At 42.9% G+C, this 27,927-nt stretch overlaps 2 protein-coding genes across 3 annotated transcripts in view; both read right to left on the bottom strand.

Moving 5' to 3' along the window:
• The window catches only part of LOC115110498 (TRIO and F-actin-binding protein-like), a 28,363-nt gene extending 5,971 nt beyond the window's left edge, over positions 1 to 22,392 (bottom strand). Inside the window, exons 1-15 of one of the 2 annotated variants that reach the window (XM_029636212.2) lie at positions 22,242 to 22,392; positions 21,713 to 21,897; positions 17,571 to 19,884; positions 17,278 to 17,413; positions 16,796 to 16,873; positions 13,081 to 13,137; positions 12,418 to 12,486; positions 12,210 to 12,299; positions 11,966 to 12,075; positions 9,789 to 10,221; positions 8,892 to 9,126; positions 8,579 to 8,690; positions 1,880 to 2,039; positions 1,618 to 1,731; positions 583 to 669 (exon numbers count right to left, since the gene is read on the bottom strand). In XM_029636212.2, coding sequence (XP_029492072.2) covers positions 583 to 669; positions 1,618 to 1,731; positions 1,880 to 2,039; positions 8,579 to 8,690; positions 8,892 to 9,126; positions 9,789 to 10,221; positions 11,966 to 12,075; positions 12,210 to 12,299; positions 12,418 to 12,486; positions 13,081 to 13,137; positions 16,796 to 16,873; positions 17,278 to 17,413; positions 17,571 to 19,884; positions 21,713 to 21,803 — 4,086 coding nt within the window. In that variant the 5' untranslated portion in view covers positions 21,804 to 21,897; positions 22,242 to 22,392. Of the gene's footprint in view, positions 1 to 582; positions 670 to 1,617; positions 1,732 to 1,879; positions 2,040 to 8,578; positions 8,691 to 8,891; positions 9,127 to 9,788; positions 10,222 to 11,965; positions 12,076 to 12,209; positions 12,300 to 12,417; positions 12,487 to 13,080; positions 13,138 to 14,975; positions 15,404 to 16,795; positions 16,874 to 17,277; positions 17,414 to 17,570; positions 19,885 to 21,712; positions 21,898 to 22,241 lie in introns of those variants that run through there. The other variant, XM_029636213.2, reaches the window with a different exon arrangement.
• Positions 22,393 to 25,243: 2,851 nt separating this feature from the next.
• LOC115109899 (nucleolar protein 12-like) lies at positions 25,244 to 27,584 on the bottom strand. The gene is made up of 6 exons (XM_029635150.2): positions 27,402 to 27,584; positions 26,960 to 27,065; positions 26,734 to 26,782; positions 26,408 to 26,565; positions 26,228 to 26,319; positions 25,244 to 25,818 (listed from the first exon to the last, which is right to left on the bottom strand). The coding sequence occupies exons 1-6, from the start codon at positions 27,512 to 27,514 to the stop codon at positions 25,605 to 25,607; spliced, it is 732 nt and encodes a 243-aa protein (XP_029491010.1). The 5' UTR covers positions 27,515 to 27,584; the 3' UTR covers positions 25,244 to 25,604.
• Between the last annotated feature and the right edge of the window lie 343 nt (positions 27,585 to 27,927).

Genomic DNA, 27,927 nt, shown 5'->3' with positions numbered 1-27,927 from the left:
CCTTTGAAATTCATCATTTATTTAATCTGTAATCTACTAAACAGCATGCTTTCCTGATGAGTCGTAGTAGGAAGACCACACAACATCACATGACTCCAGGTTTACTTCCATAAGATGGTTATTATAGCAATATTTGCGCATAAAAGCTTTTCCACTGACATTTCTCACGTCATTTTACAGACACAAAAAGATGCCACCTTGTCTAGTGTATTTTGTGTCGACATTTGGAAAGTTTAGCAAAAAATGATGTTTCCATCAGGCCTGTCGTGAATGTTTTTTTTAAATTTTTTTACTCACATAAAAAGGTTGGATGGAAACCTGGTTTATGCCTTCATTTCCCAAAAATATAGATTCTTATCTTTCTTTTGTGACACCCAATTTGATATGCTCCTATGAACTTCAAGTTGGTGCTTATGGGTCCTTTTACATGGACATGCCCCTAGTCATCTGACCGTTCAGAATTCTATGGCCTTCTGGCCATATCAATAGACACACATAATTTGTGACGTTGTCAGCCAACCAGTCTACAGATGAAAACATTAGACCTTTATGCCTGCACACAAATACACAGTGAACCAGTACCGTGTTCAGGAACTGAAGTTCGTTCCTCAGACAGCTGATCTCCTTGTGCAAGTACTGCACCTCATTCTCCTTCACCCTGAGAAGAACCTGTGACAAAACAAAATAATATTATTACAAGCTAACAAGAGTGATCAACCCAACATCTAAGACACTGAGCAGACAAAGAGCAACTGTCCCTAAAAACTTATCATTAGAAGAAACATGTATTCTAAATGTCATAATTGACTACAAAGTGTAAATAGGATAATTTGTCATAATGTCAGCCTCGTCCAAAACAGAGTTTTGTGAGACTTGTGTTGCGGTCTCGACGACACCGTAAATGAAGGTTGGGTTTGTTTCAATCCTGCCCACATCTGGCAACACGCAAGTATTCATCAATTCGCAGTACAGCTGCACGCAACCCGATCGTAATTCCTGTGGTAACTTTGGGTTGACTAGTTAGGGACCATCGGTAAATTACACAATGTACATGGAAAAATATGTCCAATAGCTCCAAATTTCAATAACTTAACCTCCAAATATAAATGGTAGAAATTAATCTAGCCTCGGAGGTAGGCTATCCAAAGTCAAACCAATTTTGCCACGGTCACACAATAGCCAACTGAAGCTAAATGGCAAAATAACTCTTCCCACCTGCGAACACACACACACACACACACGACACACACGACACACACATCAAACCACCTCTCGGTTGAATTCAGTCATGGCCGCTAGCATTTCTTAAACGAACCAAATTTAAAATCGAGACCAAATCAGGAAGTGCAGTCACCCTTTAACAAATTCACTTGTGTTGAAAACACCTTTGGTGTCTCCATGGGGCACAGCATCCAACAGGGGGCAGTGTGTTTCAGTGTGCAGTCAATGCAAATTCACACCACACACACATTCTTCAAGGCATTTCCCTACATAATAACCAACTGCACGCTGCCTTTCATAAACCCTTCCCTTTCTATTCAAACATGAGAAAAGGGCCCCCTATGTCATTGTTGTAGGTAGAGAGGCTTGTTATGGTTGAGGGGCTCTACAACTTACCTCCAGCTCACAGGACAGCCTGTCCTGGTTGTCGTGGGAAACGCCCTCCAACCCCTGGCCCGTGACGATGGAGCGCATGCGGCTGATCTCCTCTGTCAAACGGGCCTGTAGGTCCTGAAATGTGAAAACATTGATAGTATTGAGCATACTGACAAACCGCTGAATGTGTCATATAGATAGGCATTGCTTGTCATTAACAAAAGTGTTAGGGTAGAGTAGGCTAAATGCAGAGGACCAGCTGACCTCCAGACTCCTGGCTCACCTGGTTCTCTTTCCTCAGCTGCTCCAGCTCGCTCTCCTTGTGAGTGATGTCTTTATCCCTCTCCCCGTTGCTCTGCTCAGCCCTGTTCAGCTCCAGACACTTCTGGGAGTACCTCTCAGACAGGCCGGACAGCTCCCTCTGCAGGGCCTGGGTCTCTAACCTGAGGGGACAAGAGAGGATATAAACATTTCATTTATATAAACTGTATATTACGCCTGAGATTAAACGCAAAACTGGGGCCTCCCAGTGCTAGCTGTGCCACCAGAGATTCTGGGATTGAGCCCAGGCTCTGTCGCAGCGCTAGCTGTGCCACCAGAGATTCTGGGATTGAGCACAGGCTCTGTCACAGCCAGTCGCGACCGGGAAGTCCATGGGACGACGCACAATTGGCCTAGCGTCGTCCAGGTTAGGGAGGGTTTGGCCGGCAGGGATATCCTTGTCTCATCGCGCACTAGCGACTCCTGTGGTGGCCCAGGCGCAGTGCACGCTGACCAGGTCGCCAGGTGTACGGTGTTTCCGCCGACACATTGGTGCGGCTGGCTTCCGGGTTGGATGTGCATTGTGACAAGAAGCAGTGCGGCTAGGATGGGTTGTGTTTCGGAGGATGCATGGCTCTCGACCTTCGCCTCTCCCGAGTCCGTAAGGGAGTTGCAGCGTTGAGACAAGCCTTACTACCACCAATTTGATACCACGAAATTGGGGAGGAAAAAAAAGGGGGGAAATAATATATATATATATAAAAAAAGCTTAACTGGAGATACTACTGGTATTCTGTAGAAATCTTGACACTGCACTGGCTGTGCACAGTCAAAACAGAAGCAGCCATGTTGGATCTTTCAACAAATCTAACCGTGAAAATGGTGGTGAGGGTGGGTGTGCTTCGTTATGAGTAATTCTGTTTTACTCAAGAGATTTTGGTACAACAATGGTTTAGATGGAAACCTCTGCCCACACCCATTAACCACAAATGCTAAATGAACATCATAATTGACACACACACACACACACACGTAAAAGTATTGTTCATTGACATTGTATGCGCAACAGATCCCATGACCTTTTTCCACATCGTTACAGCTGGAATTTGAAATATAGTGGGGCAAAAAAGTATTTATTCAGCCACCAACTGTGCAAGTTCTCCCACTTAAAAAGATAAGGCCTGTAATTTTCATCATAGGTACACTTCAACTATGACAGACAAAATGAGAAGAAAAAAATCCAGAAAATCACATTGTAGGATTTTTTAATGAATTTATTTGCAAATTATGGTGGAAAATAAGTATTTGGTCAATAACAAAAGTTTCTCAATACTTTGTTATATACCCTTTGTTGGCAATGACAGAGGACAAACGTTTTCTGTAAGTCTTCACAAGGTTTTCACACACTGTTGCTGGTATTTTGAAGAAGGGTACCTATGATGAAAATTACAGGCCTCTCATCTTTTTAAGTGGGAGAACTTGCACAAAATACTTTTTTGCCCCACTGTAGATTAAATTGTGTCACTGACTTTCACACAATACCCCATAATGTCAAAGTAGAATTATGTTTTTAGAATTTAACAAATTAATAAAACATTTAAAGCTGAAATGACTCAGTGTTTAACATGGTTTTTGAATGACTACCTCATCACATACCATTATCTGTAAAGGTCCCTCAATCGAGCAATGAATTTCCAACAGATTCAACAACAAAGACCAGGGAGGTTTTCCAATGCCTCGTAAAAGGGCAGATATCGGTAGATGGGTAAAAAAAAAAAAAAGCAGAGGTTGAATATCCCTTTGAGCATGGTGCAGTTATGAATTACAATTTGGATGGTGTATCAATACACCCAGTCACTATATACAGGCATCCTTCCTAACTCAGTTGCCAGAGAGGAAGGAAACCTCTCAGGGAATTCCCCATGAGGACAATGGTGACTTTAAAACAGAGTTTAATGGCTGTGATGGGAGAAAACTGAGGATCAATCAACATTGTAGCTACTCCACAATACTTTAAAAAATATATATATATATATATATATTTCACCAGGTAGGCCAGTTGAGAACAACTTCTCATTTACAACTGCAACCTGGCCAAGATAAAGCAAAGCAGTGCAACAAAAAAAAGTTACACTTTATGCTTAAAGTTAGTGAGGGAGATATAAGTCTCCAACTTCAGCAATTTTTGCAATTCGTTCCAGTCATTGGCAGCAGAGAACTGTAAGGGAAAGGCGGCCAAAGGAGGTGTTGGCTTTAGGGATGACCAGTGAGAAAAACCTGCTAGAGCGCGCGTGCTACGGGTGGGTGCTATAGTGACCAGTGAGCTGAGATAAGCTGGAGCTTTACCTAGCAAGGACTTATAGATGACCTGGAGCCAGTGGGACTGGCAATGAATATGTAGCGAGGGCCAGCCGACGAGAGCATAAAGGTCGTAGTGGTGGGTGGTATATGGGGCTTTGGTGACAAAACGGATGGCACTGTGATATCAAACTGGATGCAGTCTGAGTAGTGTTGGAGGCTATTTTGTAAATGACATCACAGAACTCGAGGATTGGAAGGATAGTCAGTTTTACAGGGGTGTTTGGCAGCGTGAGTGAAGGAGGCTTTGTTTGCAAAATAGGAAGCCAATTCTAGATTTAATTTTGGATTGGAGATGAGTCCAGAAGGAGAGTTTACAGTCTAGCCAGACAGCTAGGTATTTGTAGTTGTCCACATATTCTGATGCTAGTCGGGCAGCGATCGGTTGAAAAGCATTCATTTAGTTTTACTAGCGTTTAAGAGCAGTTGGAGGACACAGAAGGAGTGTTGTATGGCATTGAAGCTGATTTGGAGGTTTGTTAACACAGAGTCCAAAGAAGGGCCAGATGTATACAGAATGGTGTTGTCTGCGTAGAGGTGGATCAAGGAATCACCCGCAGCAAGAGCGACATCGTTGATATATACAGAGAAAAGTGTCGGCCTGAGAATTGAACCCTGTGGTACCCCCATAGAGACTGCCAGAGGCCCGGACAACAGGCCCTCTGATTTGACACACTGAACTCTATTTGAGAAGTAGTTGGTAAACCAGACGAGGCAGTCATTTGAGGAACCAAGGCAGTTGAGTCTGCCGATAAGAATACGGTGGTTGACAGTCGAAAGCATTGGTTAGGTCGATGAAGACGGCTGCACAGTACTGTCTTTTATCGATGACGGTTATGATATCGTTTAGTACCTTGAGCGTGGCTGAGGTGCACCCGTGACCTGCTCGGAAACCGGATTGCACAGCGGAGAAGGTACGCTAGAATTCGAAATGGTCAGTGATCTGTTAACTTGGCTTTCAGAGACTTTAGAAAGGTAGGGCAGGATGGATATAGGTCTCTAACAGTTTGGGTCTAGAGTGTCACACCCTTTGAAGAGGGGGATGACAGCGGCAGCTTTCCAATCTTTAGGGATCTCGGACGATACGAAAGAGGTTAAACAGAGTAGTAATAGGAGTTGCAACGGCGGCAGATAATTTTAGAAAGAGGGTCCAGATTGTCTAGCCCAGCTGATTTGTTTGGGTCCAGGTTTTGCAGCTCTTTCAGAACATCTGCTATCTGGATTTGGGTGAAGGAGAAGCTGGGGAGTCTTGGGCAAGTAGCTGCGGTTGGCCGGGGTTGGGGTAGCCAGGAGGAAAGCATCGCCAGCCGTAGAGAAATGCTTACTGAAATTCTCGATTATAGTGGGTTTATCGGTAGTGACAGTGTTATCTAGCCTCAGTGCAGTGTCCCAAAACTTTTGAGTTAGAGCTACAGGGTGAAAATGTATTTGAAAAAGCTAGCCTTTGCTTTCCTAACTGACTGTGTGTATTGGTTCCTGACTTCCCTGAAAAGTTGCATTTCGCAGGGACTATTCGATGCTAGTGCAGTATGCCACAGTATGTTTTTGTGCTGGTCGAGGGCAGTCAGGTCTGGAGTGAACCAAGGGCTATATCTTTTCTTAGTTCTACATTTTTTGAAAGGAGCATGCTTAAAGGTGGTGAGGAAATTACTTTTAAAGAATGACCAGGCATCCTCTACTGACGGGATGAGGTCACTATCCTTCCAGGATACCCGGGCCAGGTCAATTAGAAAGGCCTGCTCGCAGAAGTGTTTTAGGGAGCGTTTGACAGTGATGAGGGGTGGTCGTTTGACCGCAGACCCATTGCGGATGCAGGCAGTGATCGCTGAGATCCAGATTGAAAACAGCAGAGGTGTATTTGGAGAGCAAGTTGGTCAGGATAATATCTATGAGGGTGACCATGTTCATGGATTTAGGGTTGTACCTTAAATTTACTAACCTAAATGACAGAATGAAAAGAAAGCCTGTACATCTCAAGGGTGATCAATTGAAACAGGATGCACCTGAGCTTAATTTCAAGTCTCAAACCAAAGGGTCTGAATACGATTGTAAAAAAAAAAAAATTGTGGGGGGGATACTGGGCAAACATTTCTAAAAAAAACTGTTTTCGCTGTGTTATTATGGGGTAGTTTGTGTAGAGTGCTGAGAATGATTATTATTTAGAAGGCTGTAACAAAATATGGAAGAAGTCAAGGGTTCTGAATACTTTCCGAAGGCACTGTAATTGTACAAATTACCTAGACTAACCTGTACCCCCGCACATTGACTCGGTATATATCCTTGTTATGGTTCTTTTATTGTGTTACCTTTTTATTTGATCTTTTACTTCAGTTTATTTAGTAAATATTTTCTGCATTGTTGGTTAACACTAGGTAAGTAAGCATTTCACGGTAAGGTCTACACAGGTTGTATTCAGCGCATGTGACCAAATGTTATTTGACTATAGCATGATCAGAGCATCTGCTAAATTAACTAAATAGAAATGTATATAAAAAAAAATGAACAATTGCAAAGCATGTTGAGTATTATTCTAGAGCTCCACCCTGAAACAAGGCCAATAATAATACCCAGTGTGCTTTGCAGTATATTTTGGTATGTTCATTTTCACTTTTACATTTTGGTCATTTAGTGGACACTCTTTTTCAGATCGACTTGCTCAACTAGCATCACAGGCATGGTAACCCTTACTGAGGACGTTGCTGCTGTTCGGGTCGGCTAATTGCAAATATATTTTTGTATTTTAAAGCACATGTATTTTAATGACATACATTACAAAACTAAATGGTATTTTGTAGTTTATTTTGATATATTGACCTTTATGGTATTTTGCATCTGTATTTTGTGATTGTATTTAGTCCATCCTTGACCATAGGCTTAATGGTAAAATGCATAGGAGGGGATACTTCAGGCAGAGCTAAATTCACTAACCTGTAAAATGTTTGTGTTCCTAGTTCCAACAGTGCAGTAATATCTAACAATACACACAAATCTAAAAAGTAAGAAATATTAGGATGAGAAATGTTGAAGTCCAGAGTATATACAGTGCATTTGGAAAGTATTCAGACAACTCTTTTCACATTTTGTTACATTGCAGCAAATTCCCCTCATCAATCTACACAATTAGCCCATAACAGCAAAGAAAAACAGGTTTTTAGACATTTTTGGGATGGTGCCAGGTTTCCTCCAGACGTGACGCTTGGCATTCATGCCAAAGAGTTGAATCTTGGTTTGATCAGACCAGAGAATCTTGTTTCTCATGGTCTGAGTCCTTCAGGTGCCTTTTGTCAATGTTCTTCTCAATGGCAACCCGGAACATGTCCCAGATCGCGTGATCATAACAGTCTTTAAGCAAGGATTCCGATTGGTCAGATCAGCAGTGAATAGACCTTAGCACGGGTACTTCCTGTTTGAGTTTCTGCCTATAGGGAGTAGCAAAATGGAATCGTGATCTGATTTACCGAAGGGAGGTCGGGGGAAGGCTTGTTGCCCCTACCAGAAGGGAGGTCGGGGGAGGGCTTGTTGCCCTACCAGAAGGGAGGTCGGGGGAGGGCTTGTTGCCCTACCAGAAGGGAGGTCGGGGGAGGGCTTGTTGCCCTACCAGAAGGGAGGTCGGGGGAGGGCTTGTTGCCCTACCAGAAGGGAGGTCGGGGGAGGGCTTTGTTGCCCTACCAGAAGGGAGGTCGGGGGAGGGCTTGTTGCCCTACCAGAAGGGAGGTCGGGGGAGGGCTTGTTGCCCTACCAGAAGGGAGAGTAACAATGGTCCAGAGTTTTTAAAGTGCGAGTACTGCAGGCAATGTGTTGATAGAGCTTGTGGCATTTTCCTCAGATTTGCTTTATTAAAGTCCCCAGCTATAATAAATGCGGACTTGGGATATGCGTTTTCCAGTTTGCACAAGGTCCAGTATAGATCCTTGTGAGATTACGCAAATTCGTTGTTGTTTTTTGGAAAGCAACATCGTCGCCAACATTTTCTTGCATCCATCTGACCATGCAGACTGCAGAGTGAACAGCAAGAAAGTGCTTGTGACTCCATGGTTAAGCAATTGCTTCTTCTTGAGTGACAGGGAGCAGGGCTTGATATGGAAAGCGGCATGAAGCAGGAGGAGTGAGACGACTGAAGTAGCAAACTGAGTAAACTACAAAAACTGACATTACACATGTTGGAATTGCTTATCACATTTAACAAACCAAATATTCAAATACCATTATAGTAGAAGTAAAAACCCAAACCGGTCCGTGCATCAACACTGGTATATAGTCAAATAACGGTACACCACCCACGCCTAAATTGATGATTCAAAGAAAGGGGGTACTATGTATGTAAAGGTGTGTGTAAGGAACGAGTTGCGTTTTGAGCACTCACTGCTGCTGTGAGCGTAGAGTCTGTGTGTTGGCACTCCCTCCACCAAGCCTCTTTGCCTTCTCCACCTCTCTCTCCAGCTCCTCCCTGTGGGCCTTCTTCAGTGTCTCCATAACTAAACCACAGAGAGAAAAGGGAGGATGTGATGTTAATGGATCTAAAATCAAAAATTGTATTACCCCATGAATTGCTGTGGTGTTGACTGTTCCATTCCGACGTCACACGCCTCATAAACAACAAAAGTCCTTGAACTGGGGAACTAATGACATCTATGTCCAATTTTGACCCCTGACCCCATGATCCTGTGACCTCTGACCTTGTGCTGTGTCCTGGGTCTCCTCCCTCAGCACCCGGTCCCTGTCCCTCTCCAGCTCTCGGGTCTCGCGGGCATGCTGCTTCTGCAGCTCCTCCAGGGCCCGTTTGTGGGCCCGCTCCATGGCCTGAAGGCTGCGGCCGCACGTTGCCTCCCGACCACAGCTACCCCCCCCCACCCTCCCCCCACCCCATCCTCCTCCCTGCAAACGCTCCAGCTGCTGCCTCAGAGACGCCACCTGAGTGTCACAAAGGTAGAGAGGCGGTAAAGCTCACTGAAAGATGTAATTACTGGGTTGAACCGAACTGACATGCGAGTAGTGAAGGGGGATTTGAATGCCATATTCCATGCAGTCATATCAATCCCACACATCATGCAGGTCATGCATCTCAAAGGCAATGTTAGGGACTGTATGGATCATAGACAAAGGGACAGTGCAAGGAGTACATTCATCTGGATCAGATTCCAGCAACCATATGATATGATTGTATGATCTGCACGAGTCCTAAAACTACCCCTGTGAAGACACAGTAGTCAACAGCACACTATACAATGTTATCACAGGACACATCACTCAAAGATGGAATGAGACTTTCAGCAGTGTTTCCACTATCGACATCTGATAAACTCACAGTTCTAGAACCAGGGAAATGTCTTAATTTATTTTTCCGGGCAAACCGGTATTGCTAACTAAGCCCCTATTATACCCTCCTCCTTGGTATTTTGAAGAATGACAGGGTCAGTATTACTGCAGAGGGCCTGATTACCATCCCGCATGCATAATAGAGCAAGCCTAGTGTTAAAGAGTTCCACTTCATATGTAGATGAATCATCTAGATGAAGAGTAAATTTGCATTTATTTATTGTGTTTGCAAATTGAAAAACATCTCCACGCACTACCTCCCTCTGCAGCGCCTCATTGGCTGGATGGCTGGACCGTGAGCCCATTGGCAGTAGTGACCTCATCTCCTTTAGTGGCAGCCGCTCAAACTCTAACCACTTTCTCTCAATTTCCTCCTCTGCTCTTATCCTGGGGTCTGAGCCTACAGCCGGCACTTTCCTCGACAGCACCTGCTCCCATGTGCTACTGGTCACATCTCTGCTCCTCTCCTCCTGCCATTGGGCATGTTCCCTGCCCTGCCCCTCCCCTGCCTCTCTCTGAGTGGCTGGCAGAGGGCTGGAGGGGACAGGCACTGGTGACAGCTCGACACAGTCAAATCGGCGTACAGTGGAGGTGGTGAATTCTGATCCAGCATCACCGTGGCGAGAAGGTGGTCGACGAGTGGAGGCCAGGGAGCGAGAGTTCTCCTTGTCACTACTGCTGTCAGGCAGTCTGGAGGAGAGGAAGGACAGGGAGAGACCAAGTCAGACAGAGAGAGAGAGAGAGACAGAGCGCTGATTGATGAAGTGACAGGGAGAGACCAAGTCAGACAGAGAGACAGAGCGCTGATTGATGAAGTGACAGTATAATAGGGCTGTGGCCGTCATTACATTTTGTCAGCCAGTTATTGTCATGCAAAAGACTGCCTGTCTCACGGTAATTGACCGTTAATTAACAAACACATTTAGCATCTCCAGGCCTCCACGCATACCAGCTACTGATGCAGACCTTTGGAACATCTACATAAAAATAAAGTAATAAATCAATTTAACTTGCACCATCACAACAATCCATTATTTATTTTAGTCAGGTCTAAAGAAACATAATATGAAGAAAATGTATTTCAGAAGAACAGAATATGAGTTGGCCTACTGTATGTTATCTGGCTATGCTCCATGCCATATACTTGTTTATTTAGCTGACAAGATAAGTCCAGTGCCATCATTTTATAATTTAGTCAGAAGAATAGAATTTAATTTAGCTGAATAAAATAGAAAGTATATTTTTCCCCCATTCGGCGTGAGTGCGCATGAGCTTAAAAGCGATCATTTTAAACAGGTCCTATACGCTAGATTTGAAGTTATTTGGCAACTTTAGTTGTGAATGATACAAAACTTAGAATGCCTTAGAAATCAAAACATATATGGACTGCATGATGAGACTATAGGCTATTGAGGATTTGAGAAAGTAGCAAAAACAGTTTGCAGTCTGCTTCTTGCCTCAGGCTGCACAACAGTTATCAAGTGAGTATACTGTAGGCTAGACAAATTACGTACCAAATAAATCTTAAATTATTTTAAAAAATGTTTTTCTGCCATGTGTAATATGCAGTAGGCTATGTATTGTATAACAGCTCAATCCATTTTAATTCAGGGTTTTTGTTCCGGCTTGGACTCATTTAGGCCTACGCATAAGCTCAAATATGAGTACGGGTGTTGTGAATGAATCTTAGAAAGCACTGTCCATTTCCTTGTCTTAGGCTTTGAACCAACATCCACAACAACCATGTTTCACTCTCAGTTTCAACCTGCTGTTGAACTTCTTTCTTCAAATTGATCATCACAGTGAGGTGAGTAATTTTTATTTTATTTTTATTTTACCTTTATTTAACCAGGCAAGTCAGTTAAGTCAGTAGGTTAACTGCCTGTTCAGGGGCAGAACGACAGTTTTGTACCTTGTCAGCTCGGGGGTTTTGAACTCGCAACCTTCCGGTTACTAGTCCAACGCTCTAACCACTAGGCTACCCTGCCGCCCCAGCTAATAAAAGCATGAGACTGTTGGATGTGATTTTTAATTGCATTTGCATTGCTGTCAGAGTGGTTAGAGGGACAATAGAGCCCTGAGCACCAGGCCAATAGGACCTGATGGTTGTTAGCAAGTTGGGTACTACCAAAGCACGTCCCAAGTGCACAAGAGGAGATTACCACGACTCAACGGTCACGTGGAATTTTACTGCGGTCACGACTCACGGTGTGGTGGTAATATGGTCACCGCTACAGCCCTATCACTACATAAAATAAATCCCTGGTGATTCACTATGTAAGCAACATAACATTACACATGATTGAGACTTGAAGTAATCCACAACTGCCCATGGACTTAGTAGCCCACCTGTACACCAGTATAAGAAAACAATAGGCCTCCTTATGTGACTTTTGTATTTGCCAGCTGGGACACAGAGGGAGGAGGAACTCACTGTGTAAGGTCTGGAGAGCTGCTGGGCCGAACACTCTTCCTCAGAACCTCAATCCAGTTCCTCCTGATCCCTGCAGTCATAGCTGACAGTGTGACAACTGCCTCCCTCGTCTGACCGACAGACAGGAGAGAAGAGTAGAGTAAGAAATGGAACGGGTGTGGTGAGGGAAAGAGATCATTCAAATACCTGTCACTCATCCTCACATATCATCGAAAATTATTGGAACAGTGAAAAACACACTCACCTGTATTTGAAATCCATAGTTCTTCTCTACATCAAACTCAGACACTTTTACACAAGACTTCAGGTCAACCTCCCCGTCCAGATCATCCTTCTGTAAGACACAGTTAGGAACAAACAAGTAAGACTACAGACACATATCAATAACTCACAATGTATCCCTAAGACAATTATTGCAATAGTCAATAACTTTGAAGCATTTGAAAACATACCTCCTCCGCCCCAGAGTCTCTGTAGTACCTCAGACCAGCATCGGTCAACACAAACCAGTGCTTCTTCCACTGCAGACACACACATGCCACCAGTTAAACCAGCACTATTCGACCAATCTGATGCATTAATGCACACAAGCAGCTAAGTGACAGTTCACAGCAATACATCTTTCAAATCAAGTTAACATGGACCAATGAAACCTATGGAGTACACAATGTTTAAGACATTAAGACAAGTATATAAAAAAAAAAAAGAGTGCTTAAAGTGATGTATGGGTCATCTAAGTGTTTGTACTTTGAATTCAAAATGAGTTCAAACACATAACATACAAACCTAGCACACAGATGATACAATGAGCCACAAGCTCATGTGAGGACGTTTCATACTCAGTCTTATCCTGCTAGAACATACCGGTTGTGCCTGCCTGGGCACACCAAGCTATTACTGGGATAACACATGGATAGTCTGCAGCTATCGCCTTACGCACAAGCGTTCTCATTAGGAGAGAGGGAAAGAGGGCGAGAGAAAGGAGGAGAGGAATCAAACAAGAAAGCAGAAGGGAAGAGAGCTAGAAAGAAAGAAGAAAACAGATAAACAAGTGATACATGACTGACTAAATAAGACAAGAAAGTCCTAAGAAATTAAGAAAAACATGACTTCACCTCTCCATTCTCATCCAGTTTTGACATCCATCCCTTCTTGAAGTTAAGGAGGTCGGGCTACAAGAAAAGACAAAGTGTCAGGTTAAGGGAACCGTTTTGAAGAAGTGAGACGAACCCAAAAGTAGAACAAAGGATGCCAGCGTAGGATGTTCATAATAAAAGACCAACATTTTTCCATGTAGAAGTTAAACAAGGGCAGGCGTTTCATGCAGTTAGTGCACCATGGCAAACACCTGCGTGTGCATTCAAATGTGTGAGGACATGGAAGTTGAGAGGGTTTTTAGAAGTGTTAAAGACAACAGGAAACAAAAAAAAGCATGCCTTTGAGTGATGAGAGAAGACAGAAATAAAAATGATTGCTAAGGTAACAGTAACACAATCAACATAGCAGACATGGGGGGGAACTAGAGCAGAACACTATGTAGAGAGATTTGAAGGTAATTTAATCTACAGACTAATATGTTAATGACATTTAACCACTACAGTCTCAACTATTTCTAGGAATCCTTTCAGTTTGTAGCCAGGGGAAAACCTGTGAGGTACTTTACAGAGGTGGTGATCCTGGATCAAGATTAGGAAGCTTTTCCCATCTACATTCCTCAGTTTGGGTCTTTATCTCGTTCAACCCTCCCCCTCTACCTGGCATCACTGCCTGTTCTCACTGGAACTCATAAGTTGTCACATTGTAAACACCACTGTGCTTTGTTCCAGCCAAACCATTACAAGGCCTGAGGAGCATTAACAGGCAGATGTATGGTTACAGCATGAGGTAGACTTAGAACGACCTTCCCATGAGTTGACTAATGATAACATTAACAGGCAGATGTGTGGTTACAGCATGAGGTAGACTTAGAACGACCTTCCCATGAGTTGACTAATGATAACATTAACAGGCAGATGTATGGTTACAGCATGAGGTAGACTTAGAACGACCTTCCCATGAGTTGACTAATGATAACATTAACAGGCAGATGTATGGTTACAGCATGAGGTAGACTTAGAACGACCTTCCCATGAGTTGACTAATGATAACATTAACAGGCAGATGTATGGTTACAGCATGAGGTAGACTTAGAACGACCTTTCCATGAGTTGACTTATGATGATAAAATGTGTCCTCTAAGTAACTATGAGCATACTGGTGTATGTATGTGTCTCTCAAAGCATTTCGACTACATAAATACTTTAATATAATTTTGAAATTAGACGCAATAAACGAATAGTTGGCAACAAGAGGAAACATTGGAGGCAAGCTGTTAACGTTATTTCAGCAAATAGACGTTTTACAAAGTGCCAGGATGAGGATGACGCACCGCACACAGAAGTATACCTCTAAACACTTGTTTATTCATTTGAAGGAATAAACCATAGGTTTATAGAATCATGCATTTATAGATTCCTCAAAGACCAATTTCAAATAGTATATAATAATATAAGGGATCTAACTAAACAAACGACTGGGGTGAGGTGTTCGTTTGCACATGCAAACAGTCAATACATGGAGCTCAATGTTGCTCTAATTCAATTGACACTTAGAACTGTAAAACAATTGGATAACCCTAATGCGCTTACAAATACAATACCCATACATTTTTGATTAGCCCTGACAGCCCTTGGCAATGGCATAAATTATAGCCACAAGTACGCAAAAAAAACATAACGTTATGTGTAGAAAACAAACTATAAAATAATTAAAGGCCACGAAACACATGAATATAGACACACCCACTCCCCGAATGTAAACGTAACCATTATAATCACCAATGTTCCATGTTGCCTAATGGTTGCGGCGAACAATTAAACATTCGTGCAACAATGTCTTGGAACACCGTTCAGTTATAGACTCCCCAAAAAATAGAAATGTAATTCAAGTAGTGGCATCAAGGCAAACGTACCGTCATGTTAGTAGGACCCAGGAGGCAGTTGAGAGAAAAACAAACACTTAAAATAAAAAATATTGTTGCAATAGCCTACTCGTCCAAAAATTGAATTTTGTACTAATGTGATCGGGGTTGAATAAGTATTGCTTCAGTTTTCTACCTGCTGATCCGTTCGCTTAATAAAAACTTGTCTGCCTAGCAGGAAGGCTAGAAACTAAAACAAACCCCGCCATTTCTACCCCTCTTGGGTCGGTGAACTGTATCTTATCGCTCAAATATATTTTCCATTGACTATTTCAACAGAAACGGAAGATTATAGACATCATTTACACACACAACCCTTGAAAGCCACAATTTCACAACTTTTTGTTTGCCGTTTGTTAAGATGTTTTTCGTTCTGCACTCTCGCCCTGTTTGCCACTTCCTGGGCGGATCTGTAAGAATCGTTTGAGCAAAACAAGCTAACCAATCAAGTGATCAGTGGGCTGCTCAGAGCATTTGAATATTGAAATATAGACTGTACACTGCCAAAAAAGCAACCAATGACACCTACTTCCAGACCACATAGCTTCTACTAAAATACACATTAAAGCATTTATGACATTCCTTAGTTGAGTAGCTAGATTCTTTATACTAATTCGGTCAAATCTTGGGAGGTTATTTTACGCCGATTCTCATGCAAAACGTTTATTAAACGGTGTCACACGGGAGTGACCAACCCTGCATTTGTCCAATAGAAACTCTCGTTTTAGTTGAAAAACGTTCCTAACTTTTTGGACTAGTGATTACACCCCAGGCCAAGAATTTGAAACACATGCCCCAGCAGCTCACAATTGACAATGCTCACTCTATGAAACGCCAGTAGGATTCAGGTGAAAGAAACAGACCTACAACCCATGGACATACTTCAAAGTCTGAATTAAATGTAGGAATGTTAAAAGAAAGCATTGAAGTCACACTGCATTTGAATTGAACAGAGAAGCCCTATACCAGTTTATAAAAGCAGTTTACAGCAACTTCTAGAATTCATAACCTGAATAAATGGACAGATATGTGTTTGTAACATTGTAAACAAAATAGACTGCATGCAGGAGGAAAGCATTGTAAAACTAAACTTTCAGATTAGATATACTGTACACTAATAAGCATGTGAGTAAATAAATACTAGATGTTGACCATTATTCAAAGCAGCAACAGGGCAATAAATATTAAAGACACAAAAGCCATTTTATCATAGGATCGGAGAAGGAAGTTTGGATGTGGGCAGGTGAATGTTTACTCTGGCCTTTTCTCAATTGGATTTGCTCAACTTCTGCATCCTCTCTCACCTCCTTTTGAAAAAGGTAATCGATGAGAGGCAGTGTAGAGAGGGGACGTGTAGAATGTATAGATACAATTATATATTGTTTTTGAACATGTGCATGCTTTTCTCCTCAGACAAAACGAAAGCTGGTTCAAAGGGGGTGCGGCAGATTTCAAAACTCCTCTGCTAAGGACTCTGGTAGGATACACATGACTATCCTCAATGGAAGGTGGCTATCGAGGTGGGAAGGAAACTCTTCTGTTCGCCTACTAACGAATTGACATCTCCTCAACCACAACGGTTTCCGGATCACGGAGGAGAGAGGATGAAGGACAGAATTTTACCCAAATGAGAAAAGGCATATACATGCCATGCCCCTTAGTAGAGGAACTTTAGTTTATGTAAACTGAAGGAAACATAGACTGATGACCTGTGTACATGGGACACCTTCTGCATTAAATTAGAAAACCTCCATAAAGAAAATATACAATTTGATATAGGCTACAGAAAGCACACACAAGTAGACCTGTACCTGCATTTGTTCCAAAGAAGAGCTATGTTGTGCCCTCCATGGACTGGCCTCCTCCTCTATAGTGGGGCTCCTGGGCCTCTGTAAAGGATGAGATTGTAATTATTAGTGTAAATGTTTCTGGTGTTTTGTGGTGTAAAACTGAGTGGGTTGAGCATAACACATCAACCCTGTTACCCATAGAGAGACAGGCTACACATTTTTAACAATGTCATTTTTTGTGAAGTTTGCATTCAATTGTCACTCCGTGTTGCACACAACAAGCTTCCATTCCCCCTGTCACAAGTGGATTTATGGCTGATTTAAGATGAAATATGAAATCGTCAACCCGGTTACTTTATTTGGCACTTAGCCTCTTGGGAGAACTACTAAGTTGAACATGTGCTCTTTATGACAGAATGTTAAAATGAGGTGAAATAAAATGTTTATTTTGACCAAGTTACAGTACACTTCTCAAAAGGCACTAAATTGGCAGAACAACTCACCTGCATGTGCATAGAGGTGGACGAGTGTACTCGAGACAGTCTACCACTGCTGCCATTATGCCATTCTATGTGGTTTCTCTCTAGGTCCCCTGAGTCATCTAGCCACTCTCTGGAGGGATGCTTGGAGAGGGAGTGGCTAAAACATCAGACACGTGACATTAGATACAACATATTAATACGTAAAAAACTGTCAGTGACACAATGCTGATGTCACAGGTGAAATACAGAGGGAGAAACCACTTACAACTACCTCTTACAGCATTACCTTGCGGACAACAATGGAAAACCCTAACCTTGCTGGTTTGAAGAGCTCCTGTCTCCCTGAGGGTCGGTTTGGAGTCTGTCCAACATGACCATGCTGCTCCCTTTGGAGGACAGGCTTGACCTTTGGTAGATCGGCCATCATGGCGTACTCCTCCCTACTCCTCTCCGTTGACTCCCCCGACAACTGGCCAGACTCCGAGGACTCCATGGAACTCTGGGACGAGGTGTGCCTTTGCATCTGAGGGGAGGGACTTAGGTTGTGGTTGGTCAATCCTTTTGTGTTTGGGGAGGAGCTACGAGTCTCCAGACCCTGCCTACTACTGCTACTCCTAGTGGTTTCCCAAGTGACAGCAGAGGCCCTCTGAGAGGGGGCAGATGTTTCGTTCTCTCTGCCCTCCCTGGATAGGGAGGTGCTATGTAGGAAGTGGGTGGAGCCTCGCCAGGTGCCAGGGGAGGGGTTAGAGTCAGGCCAAGCATCACCGTAACTCTTTTTTCTCTGGTAAGAGAGGCTGGAGTCACCACCACTGGTGGTTTTCCTGAAGAGTGACTGACCTGGTGGGTCATTGCCTCTTTTGGATGGTGAGGAGTTGTGACTGTCACCGCTCCGACCGCTGAGGGCCCCACTCTTCTCAGATTTGTGCAGTAGTGATTGGCCGGGGGTGTCATGGCCCCTACTTGAAGGGGAGGGGCTACGACTACCACAACTTTGACATCTGACAGAGCTGTTCGTCTCTGATTTACAAAGCAGTGATTGGCCAGGGGCATCATATCCCTTTCTCAAAGGGGAGGAGCTTCGACTGTCTCGACGTTGACTATTCAGAAAGTTTTTGGATTCACTTTTGCACAGTGATGACTGGCTCGGGGCATCATAGCCTCTCCTAGAGGGAGAGGGGGTAGGACGATCACGACTTTGACTTCTGACAGAGCTGTTCGTCTCAGATTTACGAAGCAGTGATTGGCCAGGGGGATCATATCCCTTTCTCAAAGGGGAGGAGCTTCGACTGTCTCGACCTTGACTATTCCGGTAGCTGTTGGATTCACTTTTGCGCAGAGGTGACTGGCTAGGGGCATCATATCCTTTCCTAGAGGGAGAGGAGCTTCCACTGTCTCGACCATTTCCATAGCCACGTGTCTCACTTTTGTATAGCAGGAATTGACAAGGAGTGTCAAAGCCACGTCTAGAAGGTGAAGAGCTACCACTTTCATAGGCATAAACATTTAAGTCATTCCTAGAAGCTGATTTCCGCAGAGATTGTCTTTCGGCATCATAACCCTCCCTAATGGGAGAGCCACACCGGCCGCCGTGTCGACTATGACCATTGAGAGAACTGTTCGTTTCAGATTTGCGAAGGAGGGACTGGCTGGTGGCATCGTAACTCCTCAAGGGAGAAGAATTGCGACTTTCACGACCATGACCATTTATCAAGCTGTTCCCATCAGATTTGCGAAGCAGGGTTTGGTTGGAGGTGTCATAAGCCCTTCTTGAGGGAGATGAGCTTCTGCTGTCACGGCCATTTAAGGAGTTACTTGTTTCAGATTTGCGGACCAGGGATTGTCTGGGGCTTTCGTAACCCCCCCTTGAAGGGGCGGAGCTTCGTGTGTCACGTCCACGACCATTTAAGGAGCTGTCTGCCTCATTCTTGCGCAATGCACTTTTAAAATCTGAAACAGAGTTGACCTGTGATATGGAACTAACTGAACTGGCCATCGATTTAACATTTTTATTCAAGCCTCTAATATCAACACCTCGTCCAAAAGAGCTCTGGGGGGGACCTCTAGAAGTCTGGTCCCACCCCTGAGACCAGCCCTCAGAGTCTAAGCCCCGTCTGTTGAGGGAGGTGGTACATTCACTTTGTTTGAATGGGGAGGTGTTTCGTAAGGGTGAAGAGGAGCGAGACAGAGAGGAGCTTTGTCTCGATGCATTTAACTTCCCAGACTCCTGATAGGAAGGGGAGTTTCTTCTACTGTATGAGCTGTTGAAACCCCTCCGGTTAGTGGAGGCCAGGGATTCTGCTATTTTAAAAGGGGTGGGGCTTGGGGAGCGAGGGCCCACCTGAGCCTCAACCTCGATGGTGAGATCAAATGCGTCAGGAGGTTCAGGGATTTCCAGAGGCAGGTCTGGGTTTAGTATCTCTGGGTTTAACCTCTCTGAGGCCAGCCCCAGGTTAGGGTTCCTGAAGGGGATGGTATCTTTGGGCTCAGGGCTCCGGTTGCTGTAGAGGGGGTGTCCCCTCTCTGAATGGCGGTAAACGGGAGGGGGGCTCTGATCCCTGAGAGAACGGGCACCTTTCGCCCTCCCCAGAGAGAAGTAGCCACTTTCACGATTCCTTTCTTCTTTTAACCCTAAAAAAGAAAAACACTCCATCACATGGTATACTAAACGCTGTTATTAGTGATACATTCCAAGGAGTTGTAAGGATGTCCACAACACAGTTCTACAGGATACTTCCACACTACTATCAATAAGTCCCACCTCAACTCATGATATTGAACACAGGTACCTGACAACATCATCATGTAAATAACACCTATGAATGTAATAGGATACAGTTGAAGTTGGAAGTTTACATACACCTTAACCAAATACATTTAAACTCAGTTTTTCACAATTCCTGACATTTAATCCTAGTAACAATTCTCTGTTTAAGGTCAGTTAGGATCACCACTTTATTTTAAGAATGTGAAATGTCAGAATAATAGTTGAGTGAATGATTAATTTAAGCTTTTATTTTCTTTCATCACATTCCCAGTGGGTCAGAAGTTTACATACACTCAATTAGTATTTGGTAGCATTGCCTTTAAATTGTTTAGCTTGTGTCAAACATTCCAGGTAGCCTTCCACAAGCTTCCCACAATAAGTTGGGTGAATTTTGGACCATTCCTCCTGACAGAGCTGGTGTGACTGTGTCAGGTTTGTAGGCCTCCTTGCTCGGACACACTTTTTCAGTTCTGCCCACACATTTTCTATAGGTTTGAGGTCAGGGCTTTGTGATGGCCGCTCCAATACCTTGACATTGTTGTCCTTTTTTGTTGCCATTTTGCCACAACTTTGGAAGTATGCTTGGTGTCATTGACCATTTGGAAGACCCATTTGTGACCAAGCTTGAACTTCCTGACTGATGTCTTGAGATGTTGCTTCAATATATCCACATAAATTTCCAACCTCATGATGCCATCTATTTTGTGAAGTGCACCAGTCCCTCCTGCAGCAAAGCACCCACACATCATGATACTGCCACCCCCGTGCTTCACAGTTGGGATGGTGTTCTTCGGCTTGCAAGCCTCCCCCTTTTTCCTCCAAACATAACGATGGTTATTATGGCCAAACAATTCTACTTTTGTTTCATCAGACTAGAGGACATTTCTCCAAAAAGTAAGAACTTTGTCCCCATGTGCAGTTGCAAACCATAGTCTGGCTTTTTTATGGCGGTTTTGGAGCAGTGGCCTTGCTGAGCAGCCTTTCAGGTTATGTTGATATAGGACTCGTTTTACTGTGGATATAGATACCTTTGTACCTGTTTCCTCCAGCATCTTCACAAGGTCCTTTGCTGTTGTTCGTTCATCTTTAGGAGACAGAACGCGTCTCCTTCCTGAGAGGTATGACGGCTGCGTTGTCCCATGGTGTTTATACTTGCATACTATTGTTTGTACAGATGAACGTGGTACCTTCAAGTGTTTGGAAATTGTTCTCAAGAATGAACCAGACTTGTGGAGGTCTACAATATTTTTTCTGAGGACTTGACTTTCTTTTGATTTTCCCATGATGTCAAGCAAAGAGGCACTGAGTTTGAAGGTAGGCCTTGAAATACATCCACAGGTACACCTCCAATTGACTCAAATTATGTCAATTATCCTATCAGAAGCGTCTAAAGCCATGACATAATTTTTGGGAATTTTCCAAGCTGTTTAAAGGCACAGTCAACTTAATGTATGTAAACTTCTGACCCACTGGAATTGTGATACAGTGAATTATAAGTGAAATAATCTGTCTGTAAACAATTGTTGGAAAAATTACTTGTGTCATGCACAAAGTAGATGTCCTAACCGACTTGCCAAAACTATAGTTTGATAACAAGAAATTTGTGGTTAAAAAACTAGTTTTAATGATTCTAACCTAAATGCATGTAAACGTCCGACTTCAACTGTACATGTGGTTAAGTGCAGTCCTCACCTGAGTGTCTGCCAATCCTGCCCCTGCTGTTGTCCTCCTCCATCCAGGCTTTGGGGTTGGTTCGGTGGGGTGGTGGGTCCAGGCGGGTCATGGTGATGTGTGTTGAGCGGTGCCGGAGAGGCAGGTAGTCGTCCTCTGCACTGATGGAGCCACTGAGATCAGCGTAGACACTCTGGTTCCGACAGCTGGAAGAGGAGATGGTGATATAATGTTGGAGAGAGGGAGAGAATGAGGGAGCGAGAAAGTATATATATTGTCCCTCTAGAATCGCAATATAAGGCTCATTGACTACTTGGTTTACAAAGCATGCTCAATGAGCTTCTTGTTTGACGTTCTTCGTACCTAGTTCGTAAATGACATTTCCCCCCTGCAAAATACCTAAATATAAAGCCCAATGAAATGCCAAGTCTCCAAAGATATCTCAACACAAGTGCATAGAGTGAACAAACATTATTTTGTACTAAACACTTCTCCTTAGTGGAGCTTCTATCTCAGACACACACTAGAGCCAATAGATTCTGAAGAGAACCTGTCAGTGCTGTCGTCGTCTCCGTCACAGATGTAGAGGTCACAGTCAGGGCTCAGGATGCACAAGGAGCTCTCCTCGTAACCCAGCTGATCTCCGCTGACATCACAGTAGCTGCTCACCACTGACAGGCCATCAGAGTCCTCCTGATAGGTCAACGAGAACACACATACCACTCACAACATACGGCAAACAAAAACAGAACATCAGCCAATAGAGCTACAGGTGACTTAATGTATTGAAGTGTAATACCATGTTAACTAGCACTTTCTGCAATTGTCAGTAATTCTGGTTAAACGAAATTCAATGCCCATTTTCACAGAAAACAAATAGCAGACACTGACAAATACTGTTTGTACTATGAGAGAAAAGCAAACACTGACAAGATAAGACAGTGAGCAGCCATAGAAACTAAACGTTTTGTTGGAACTAGCACAATTTAACTCACTAAGCCTACAATGCCTCATTCATTTACAGATACATATTAACAATGAACACAGGTTTAACACAGTCATCATTATCAAACCTGAACGCAACACCTCCAAGTCTCTCTTTATAGATTCATTTCCATATGGGGAAGTTCATGAATAGTCTCCCCTCTGTCTCACTCTTCTGTTCCTCAAGACCTCCCTCTCATACTCACAAGTTCTGTCTGTCTCTCGATTAGAGTTACACTGTTGTAACTTTACCTAGATTGTAGTTCTCCTCATTATTATTTCATAGAAGTTTTTTTCTTGACATATACAACCCTTCTGGGTTGTCTTAAAATACATATTCTCATCTTCAGTTTGACTTGAATTAATGGCAATATCAACAACAACTTTATAATAGTATAGTACAAGGTAGGTATACAAAAGGTATTGCAATGTAACACAGCAATGAAAAGCAATGAGATAAGACTTCCACAAAATGTATATTTGCCTAATTTTTTCAAAACAAGGAGAGTGCTATGCTACCAATAAACAGTTGTGTCCTCATAAATGAATGTGCCTTTGCAATGACATACTATGTGTAGATGTGGGCCGACCGGTGCTTTCTGTAACCTGCCTTCATGTATAATGTTACCAGTGATTCCCAAAAGGGCAGTAAATGATCTCCCTTCATTCATTTGTAATGGGAGCATTCTCTTCACCGCCCTCCTCATATCTTTTCCCTCATACGTTCCTCCTTATTCACCACACTCAACACAGGGTCATGCCTCACCAACGTCTGTTACTGAGCACTTTGTAGTGAATTCAGCACTGGGTGTTACTGGTTAAATGGAGTAGCTTCCCCTTCCGGAACGAAAAAGTCTGCTAGCCAAAGTTTAAGTAGACTCAAAGTCAACATTACCACTCAGCCATTTCCCTTACTTCCTCTCGTGTATTGATCCTTGACTGTCTGACCTCAATGTATATCTGCCCCTGCCCTGACCCCATATCTTACCTTCCACCTGTCTGTATAGGCCCAGATAATCACTCACCACTCTTCTAGTCCCCTCTCCCTCTGTCTTGGCACTGGTATCCCTCTCTACTGCCTGTGGTGCTGGTAAAGGTACAGTGGCTTGCCCTGGCTCCTTCTCCACTGTGAGGCTCTGCTGTGGTGTTTCGGCTGTACCCGTGCCTGTACCCGTGCCTGTACTCGTGCCCGAGTGTAGGTGCTTCTGGCGCAGGCAGTCGTGGCAGCGGGAGGAGTCGAAGATGTTGGGCTGAAACTTGGGACAGATAAGGTCATCGCCGGAGAGGGGCATGGTGCGGCAGGAGGTGGCAGGCGCTCACTCATCGCACCCCTCGGAGAACACTGAGGAACAACACAGGCTGTAAAGGCAGATAAAACCAAACACAGTATTTAATAATGAGCCTAAAACACCACAAAGTAGAAAAGGTGGTTGTAGTAAAACAGTAGTACCCGTAGTACTTCAGGGAAAATTGTGGATTTCAAAAGAATATACAGTAGTCCATGAGGAGAAAAAAACAGCTAAAACCCTTTCAACATTTATATGAAATGTACACCGTGTAAGACATTGATGGGATATTATTGCAGCGTAGCTGTAGTCGAGCTGGAACAAATGCTGTAGCATATTTGATCCACAAGGGTCATTATTTCATGGTTAGTGTGATAAAACGGAACAGGTAAGCTAAGTGAAAACTAATTACACAAGAGGATATAGTGAAACACAATACAGAAAGGAAGATGATAGAACTATTTCCAGCATATTATATCATTACTAAACGTCACTGAAAGCACTTGGTAACATCCCAATTTAAAAACATTTCAGCAATGAAAATCTAAATACAAGTCAAAGTCTTGAATAATTCATTGCTAGATTTCTTAATGTATATTATTTTCCATTGAATTATTCTCTTCTGAATTTGTGAGGAAGAGGTTTTCAACGATACCTGACAGAAGAGTCCTCAGCAGTCAGTTAAACTGAGAATATGCCATTTAGAGAAAGATACTATACTGTCCATCAGACCCCCGGCACATGCCTCTTCCTCTGTTCACAATCCCCCTGAGGCTCTTACTCTTACATGGATCTGATTGGCTGTTCCGACAATGGATGAAACTGATGCACTTCTGACTGCCATGTTGGCTCTGCTTAACTTTACAGAGAACCTATCAGTCTGCCAGATCTAGAACCAATATGGAGTCAGTAGCATGACAGTTACTCTATTGAAGGTTGTATTAGATATCATGAGCTTTAGAAAGCAAAATGAACTGCTTGTGACAGATGGCCCGCGATAGCTCAGGTTAGTGTAAATAAATTAACACTGCTAAGGTATGAGAATAGCATACATTAAAATCCTTGATTATACAGCATTTCTTGAAATCAATCAAACAAATGAGGGCATAGGGGTACTATGTCTAGAAATACACACGTAAAGATCTATTCTCTGATGCTCTGAAAAGGATGTTGACTGAGGAGTCAGGTTTCCTATCAAACAATAGGCTATAGAACTAGAGGGATTCACAAACTATAGGTTTATACAAGGATATAAACGCCACAAAAATATTAAAGCAAGTGATTCGTATATATTCTTTTCTTTTAATCAAACTTTGAGCATATACACATTGTATGAAATACAACATTACCAAAGCAGTTAGCATATAAACAAACATGTAGAAAGGAGAGAGCCTAACAAAGGAAACAGACAGGTCGTGTCCAATTGGTTAAAACAAAACAGTGTTTGAAACGGCCGCTCTGGATCGAGCAGACATTGGCTTTCAATGAGAATGAATATGTGCAGTTTGTGATTTTGTTTGCTCCGTAGACTTTCCAAACTGGTACCATACAAACTCTAAATGTCTATCATGGCTGCTTAAGATCCTGATCAAACAAAGAGGCCAGACAGACCCTTACACTGCGAATCTATTTTTTCATAACTCTCAGTCCTTGTGATGTACCCTCTTCCCAGTCAGTCTGCGTCTTTGCTTCTTGCTGGTCCTCCCAACTCTGTTCTTCTCAATTCTGCCTTTCTTGTCTGTGGCACCTGGCTTCTTGTCTGTTGGCCGGCCTCGTCCTTTGCCTTCCTGCTTCCCTTTCCTGCTTCCCTTCCGCTGCGTCTGGTGAGCGTGGAGCGAGGCATTCAGTGAGCAGATTCTGCAGAGAGGGAGGAGGGGGGATAATAACGTGTGAGAATAACTTGCCACCACAGTGCTCATATTGTTATATAGGCATCATATTAGACTAAATTAGCTGTCAGAACTGAATAAAGAATGAGAATAGAACAGGACTAGGGGGCTCATTACTATTCATTAGCAGGGCATATAGCACAGTTGTTGAGGAATAATGCAATTTGCATAAATCATTACCCGCTTTTTAAAATCCTCCAGTGATTATGACCATTATCAATAACACATAAATGTTATTGATAGACACGTCAAATGACACATTTTCATTTTTTAGGATATGAAGCCACAAATTGTGCATTCAAATATTTTTAAATTATTGACAAGGAAAGAGTACAAGTGTTTTTCATTAAATGTGAGTGAAGATAAACACAACATACTTTTTATTGAGGATGGGATTCCCAGACTTCTTTGGCATAGCGCCCATTTTCTCCTGCTCCTCCACCACCTCATCCTCACCATCCTCAGTAACCTTCAAAAGAAAATGTACAGTTTGAATATCTTTCAGAGAAACTATTTCAAAACACAAGGGACGTGGAAATCTGAAACAAACGCTTTACCTGATTGGTTGCTGGTGCAAAGAGGCTGGCCCCTGTGAGGTCAAGGTCACTGATGGTTGTTACGGTAACAGTATGGTTGGGGTGATCGTACTGTACAGACTCGGTTGTGCCCGTTATCACATCCTCCAATTCATCTTCTTCATCATCATCATCCTCATCTGTGGAGAATTGACCATAACAATAAGAGTAAGTAATCAGATGAAATGGATTCACACTACATGTTTACTTCTGGTTAAACCTGAAATCGCAGATAAGGGCAAGTGAAGGCATCCAACAATATTCTGTCAAGCTTGGCTGACATGTTTGATTATTTCGCTCAAACTCACCGAGAGCCTCTTTTCTTTCCTGCAGCAACTTCAAATACTCCTTGTGTCTCTGGAATTACATTTACATTTACATTTAAGTCATTTAGCAGACGATGATTCGTGCCCCCTTCTGTCCACATTGTTAGTATTCCCTTCATCAAAAACGCTACTAAAGTGACAAGTTTTACACACCATGTCTACTTAACACTTAAATTAAATATTGTGCCTTCTCTTAGCCGGTGTTTACCGCTTCTTTGACTCTCTTCTGCTCCTCCTTTATCTTGTTCTGGATTTCCACCACTGCTGCTTTCCTCCTCTCCACCTTTCTCTTGTGGAATCCTGTCAGATAATCCCTGCAGGAGATACGATAAGTCAAACAGATGAGTACATTCATGACAAGTCACTTGTCGTCACTTTCTTGTATTCACCAATACTTAACTTCTGACAGGATTAATGAGAACTTGGCAAACCAATTAGAGGTGTACTAAACACATTTCTCAAAGACAGAGAGGCAGGATGATGTGGCTTATGATTCTCTATCAACGATGAAGGCATATCATACAAGCTGACCATGTAAATGAGACCTACCTAGCAATCTAGCTAGTTTAGCCAGAGATGCTCTATAGTTAGCTAACGTTAGCTTGCTATGCGTTGGGACTCCTGTGCTGTTTATAATATGCCAAACTCACTGTCGCTCGTTATCGTTGAACATGACCACACATTTTTCTCTTTTCTTAGATCCAGGTTTAAATTTATCATGCTTCCCTTTTTCCTTTTTGTTCCAGTTCTTCAAGTTTTTCATTTTGAGAACACGTGAGCTTGTTTTTCAGCTGGCTTTTTGCTTCAGAATATCCTGCTTTGTATGTGCATCATACAATGTGGTCCGACTGGGACAACCTCCCAAGCACTTTGGTTCTTTGAAATTGTGGCCATTCTCTCCAATGCCCAGTTCTAGAAGAGTAATTGAAAAAAGTGCATCGAAATTAAATGTTAGTTATTCAGAATTCTGATGCAAGTAAAATAACATTGCCGTGCATACATTAAACATTGATAAGTGTACAACTTTAATATTGCAACGATATTTATGGACAATGTGTTGAAAATACAAAAAGCAATTGGCTGCTATCAAAAATGTAACACTGTTGAAACCAAAGCCTACCAGGGTGGAATAATCGGTTTGGTGGACACTGCCTACACCAGAGCAGTGTGACCAAT

The sequence above is a fragment of the Oncorhynchus nerka genome, linkage group LG26, assembly GCF_034236695.1.
Source record: "Oncorhynchus nerka isolate Pitt River linkage group LG26, Oner_Uvic_2.0, whole genome shotgun sequence".
In the NCBI taxonomy this organism is placed as follows: domain Eukaryota; kingdom Metazoa; phylum Chordata; class Actinopteri; order Salmoniformes; family Salmonidae; genus Oncorhynchus; species Oncorhynchus nerka.
The sequence above is the reverse complement of the archived record's forward strand: the minus strand, read 5'-3'. Positions and strand labels throughout refer to the sequence as shown.

What these genes read in the sequence shown, in the direction of transcription:
- LOC115109899 (XM_029635150.2), bottom strand. Translation starts at nt 27,514, where the DNA reads ATGAAAAACTTGAAGAACTGGAACAAAAAGGAAAAAGGGAAGCATGAT. An exon ending in TTGCACCAGCAACCAATCAG is followed by an intron (nt 26,320 to 26,407) that starts GTAAAGCGTTTG and finishes TTTCTTTTGAAG; the next exon opens with GTTACTGAGGATGGTGAGGA. An exon ending in AATCCCATCCTCAATAAAAA is followed by an intron (nt 25,819 to 26,227) that starts GTATGTTGTGTT and finishes CCCTCTCTGCAG; the next exon opens with AATCTGCTCACTGAATGCCT.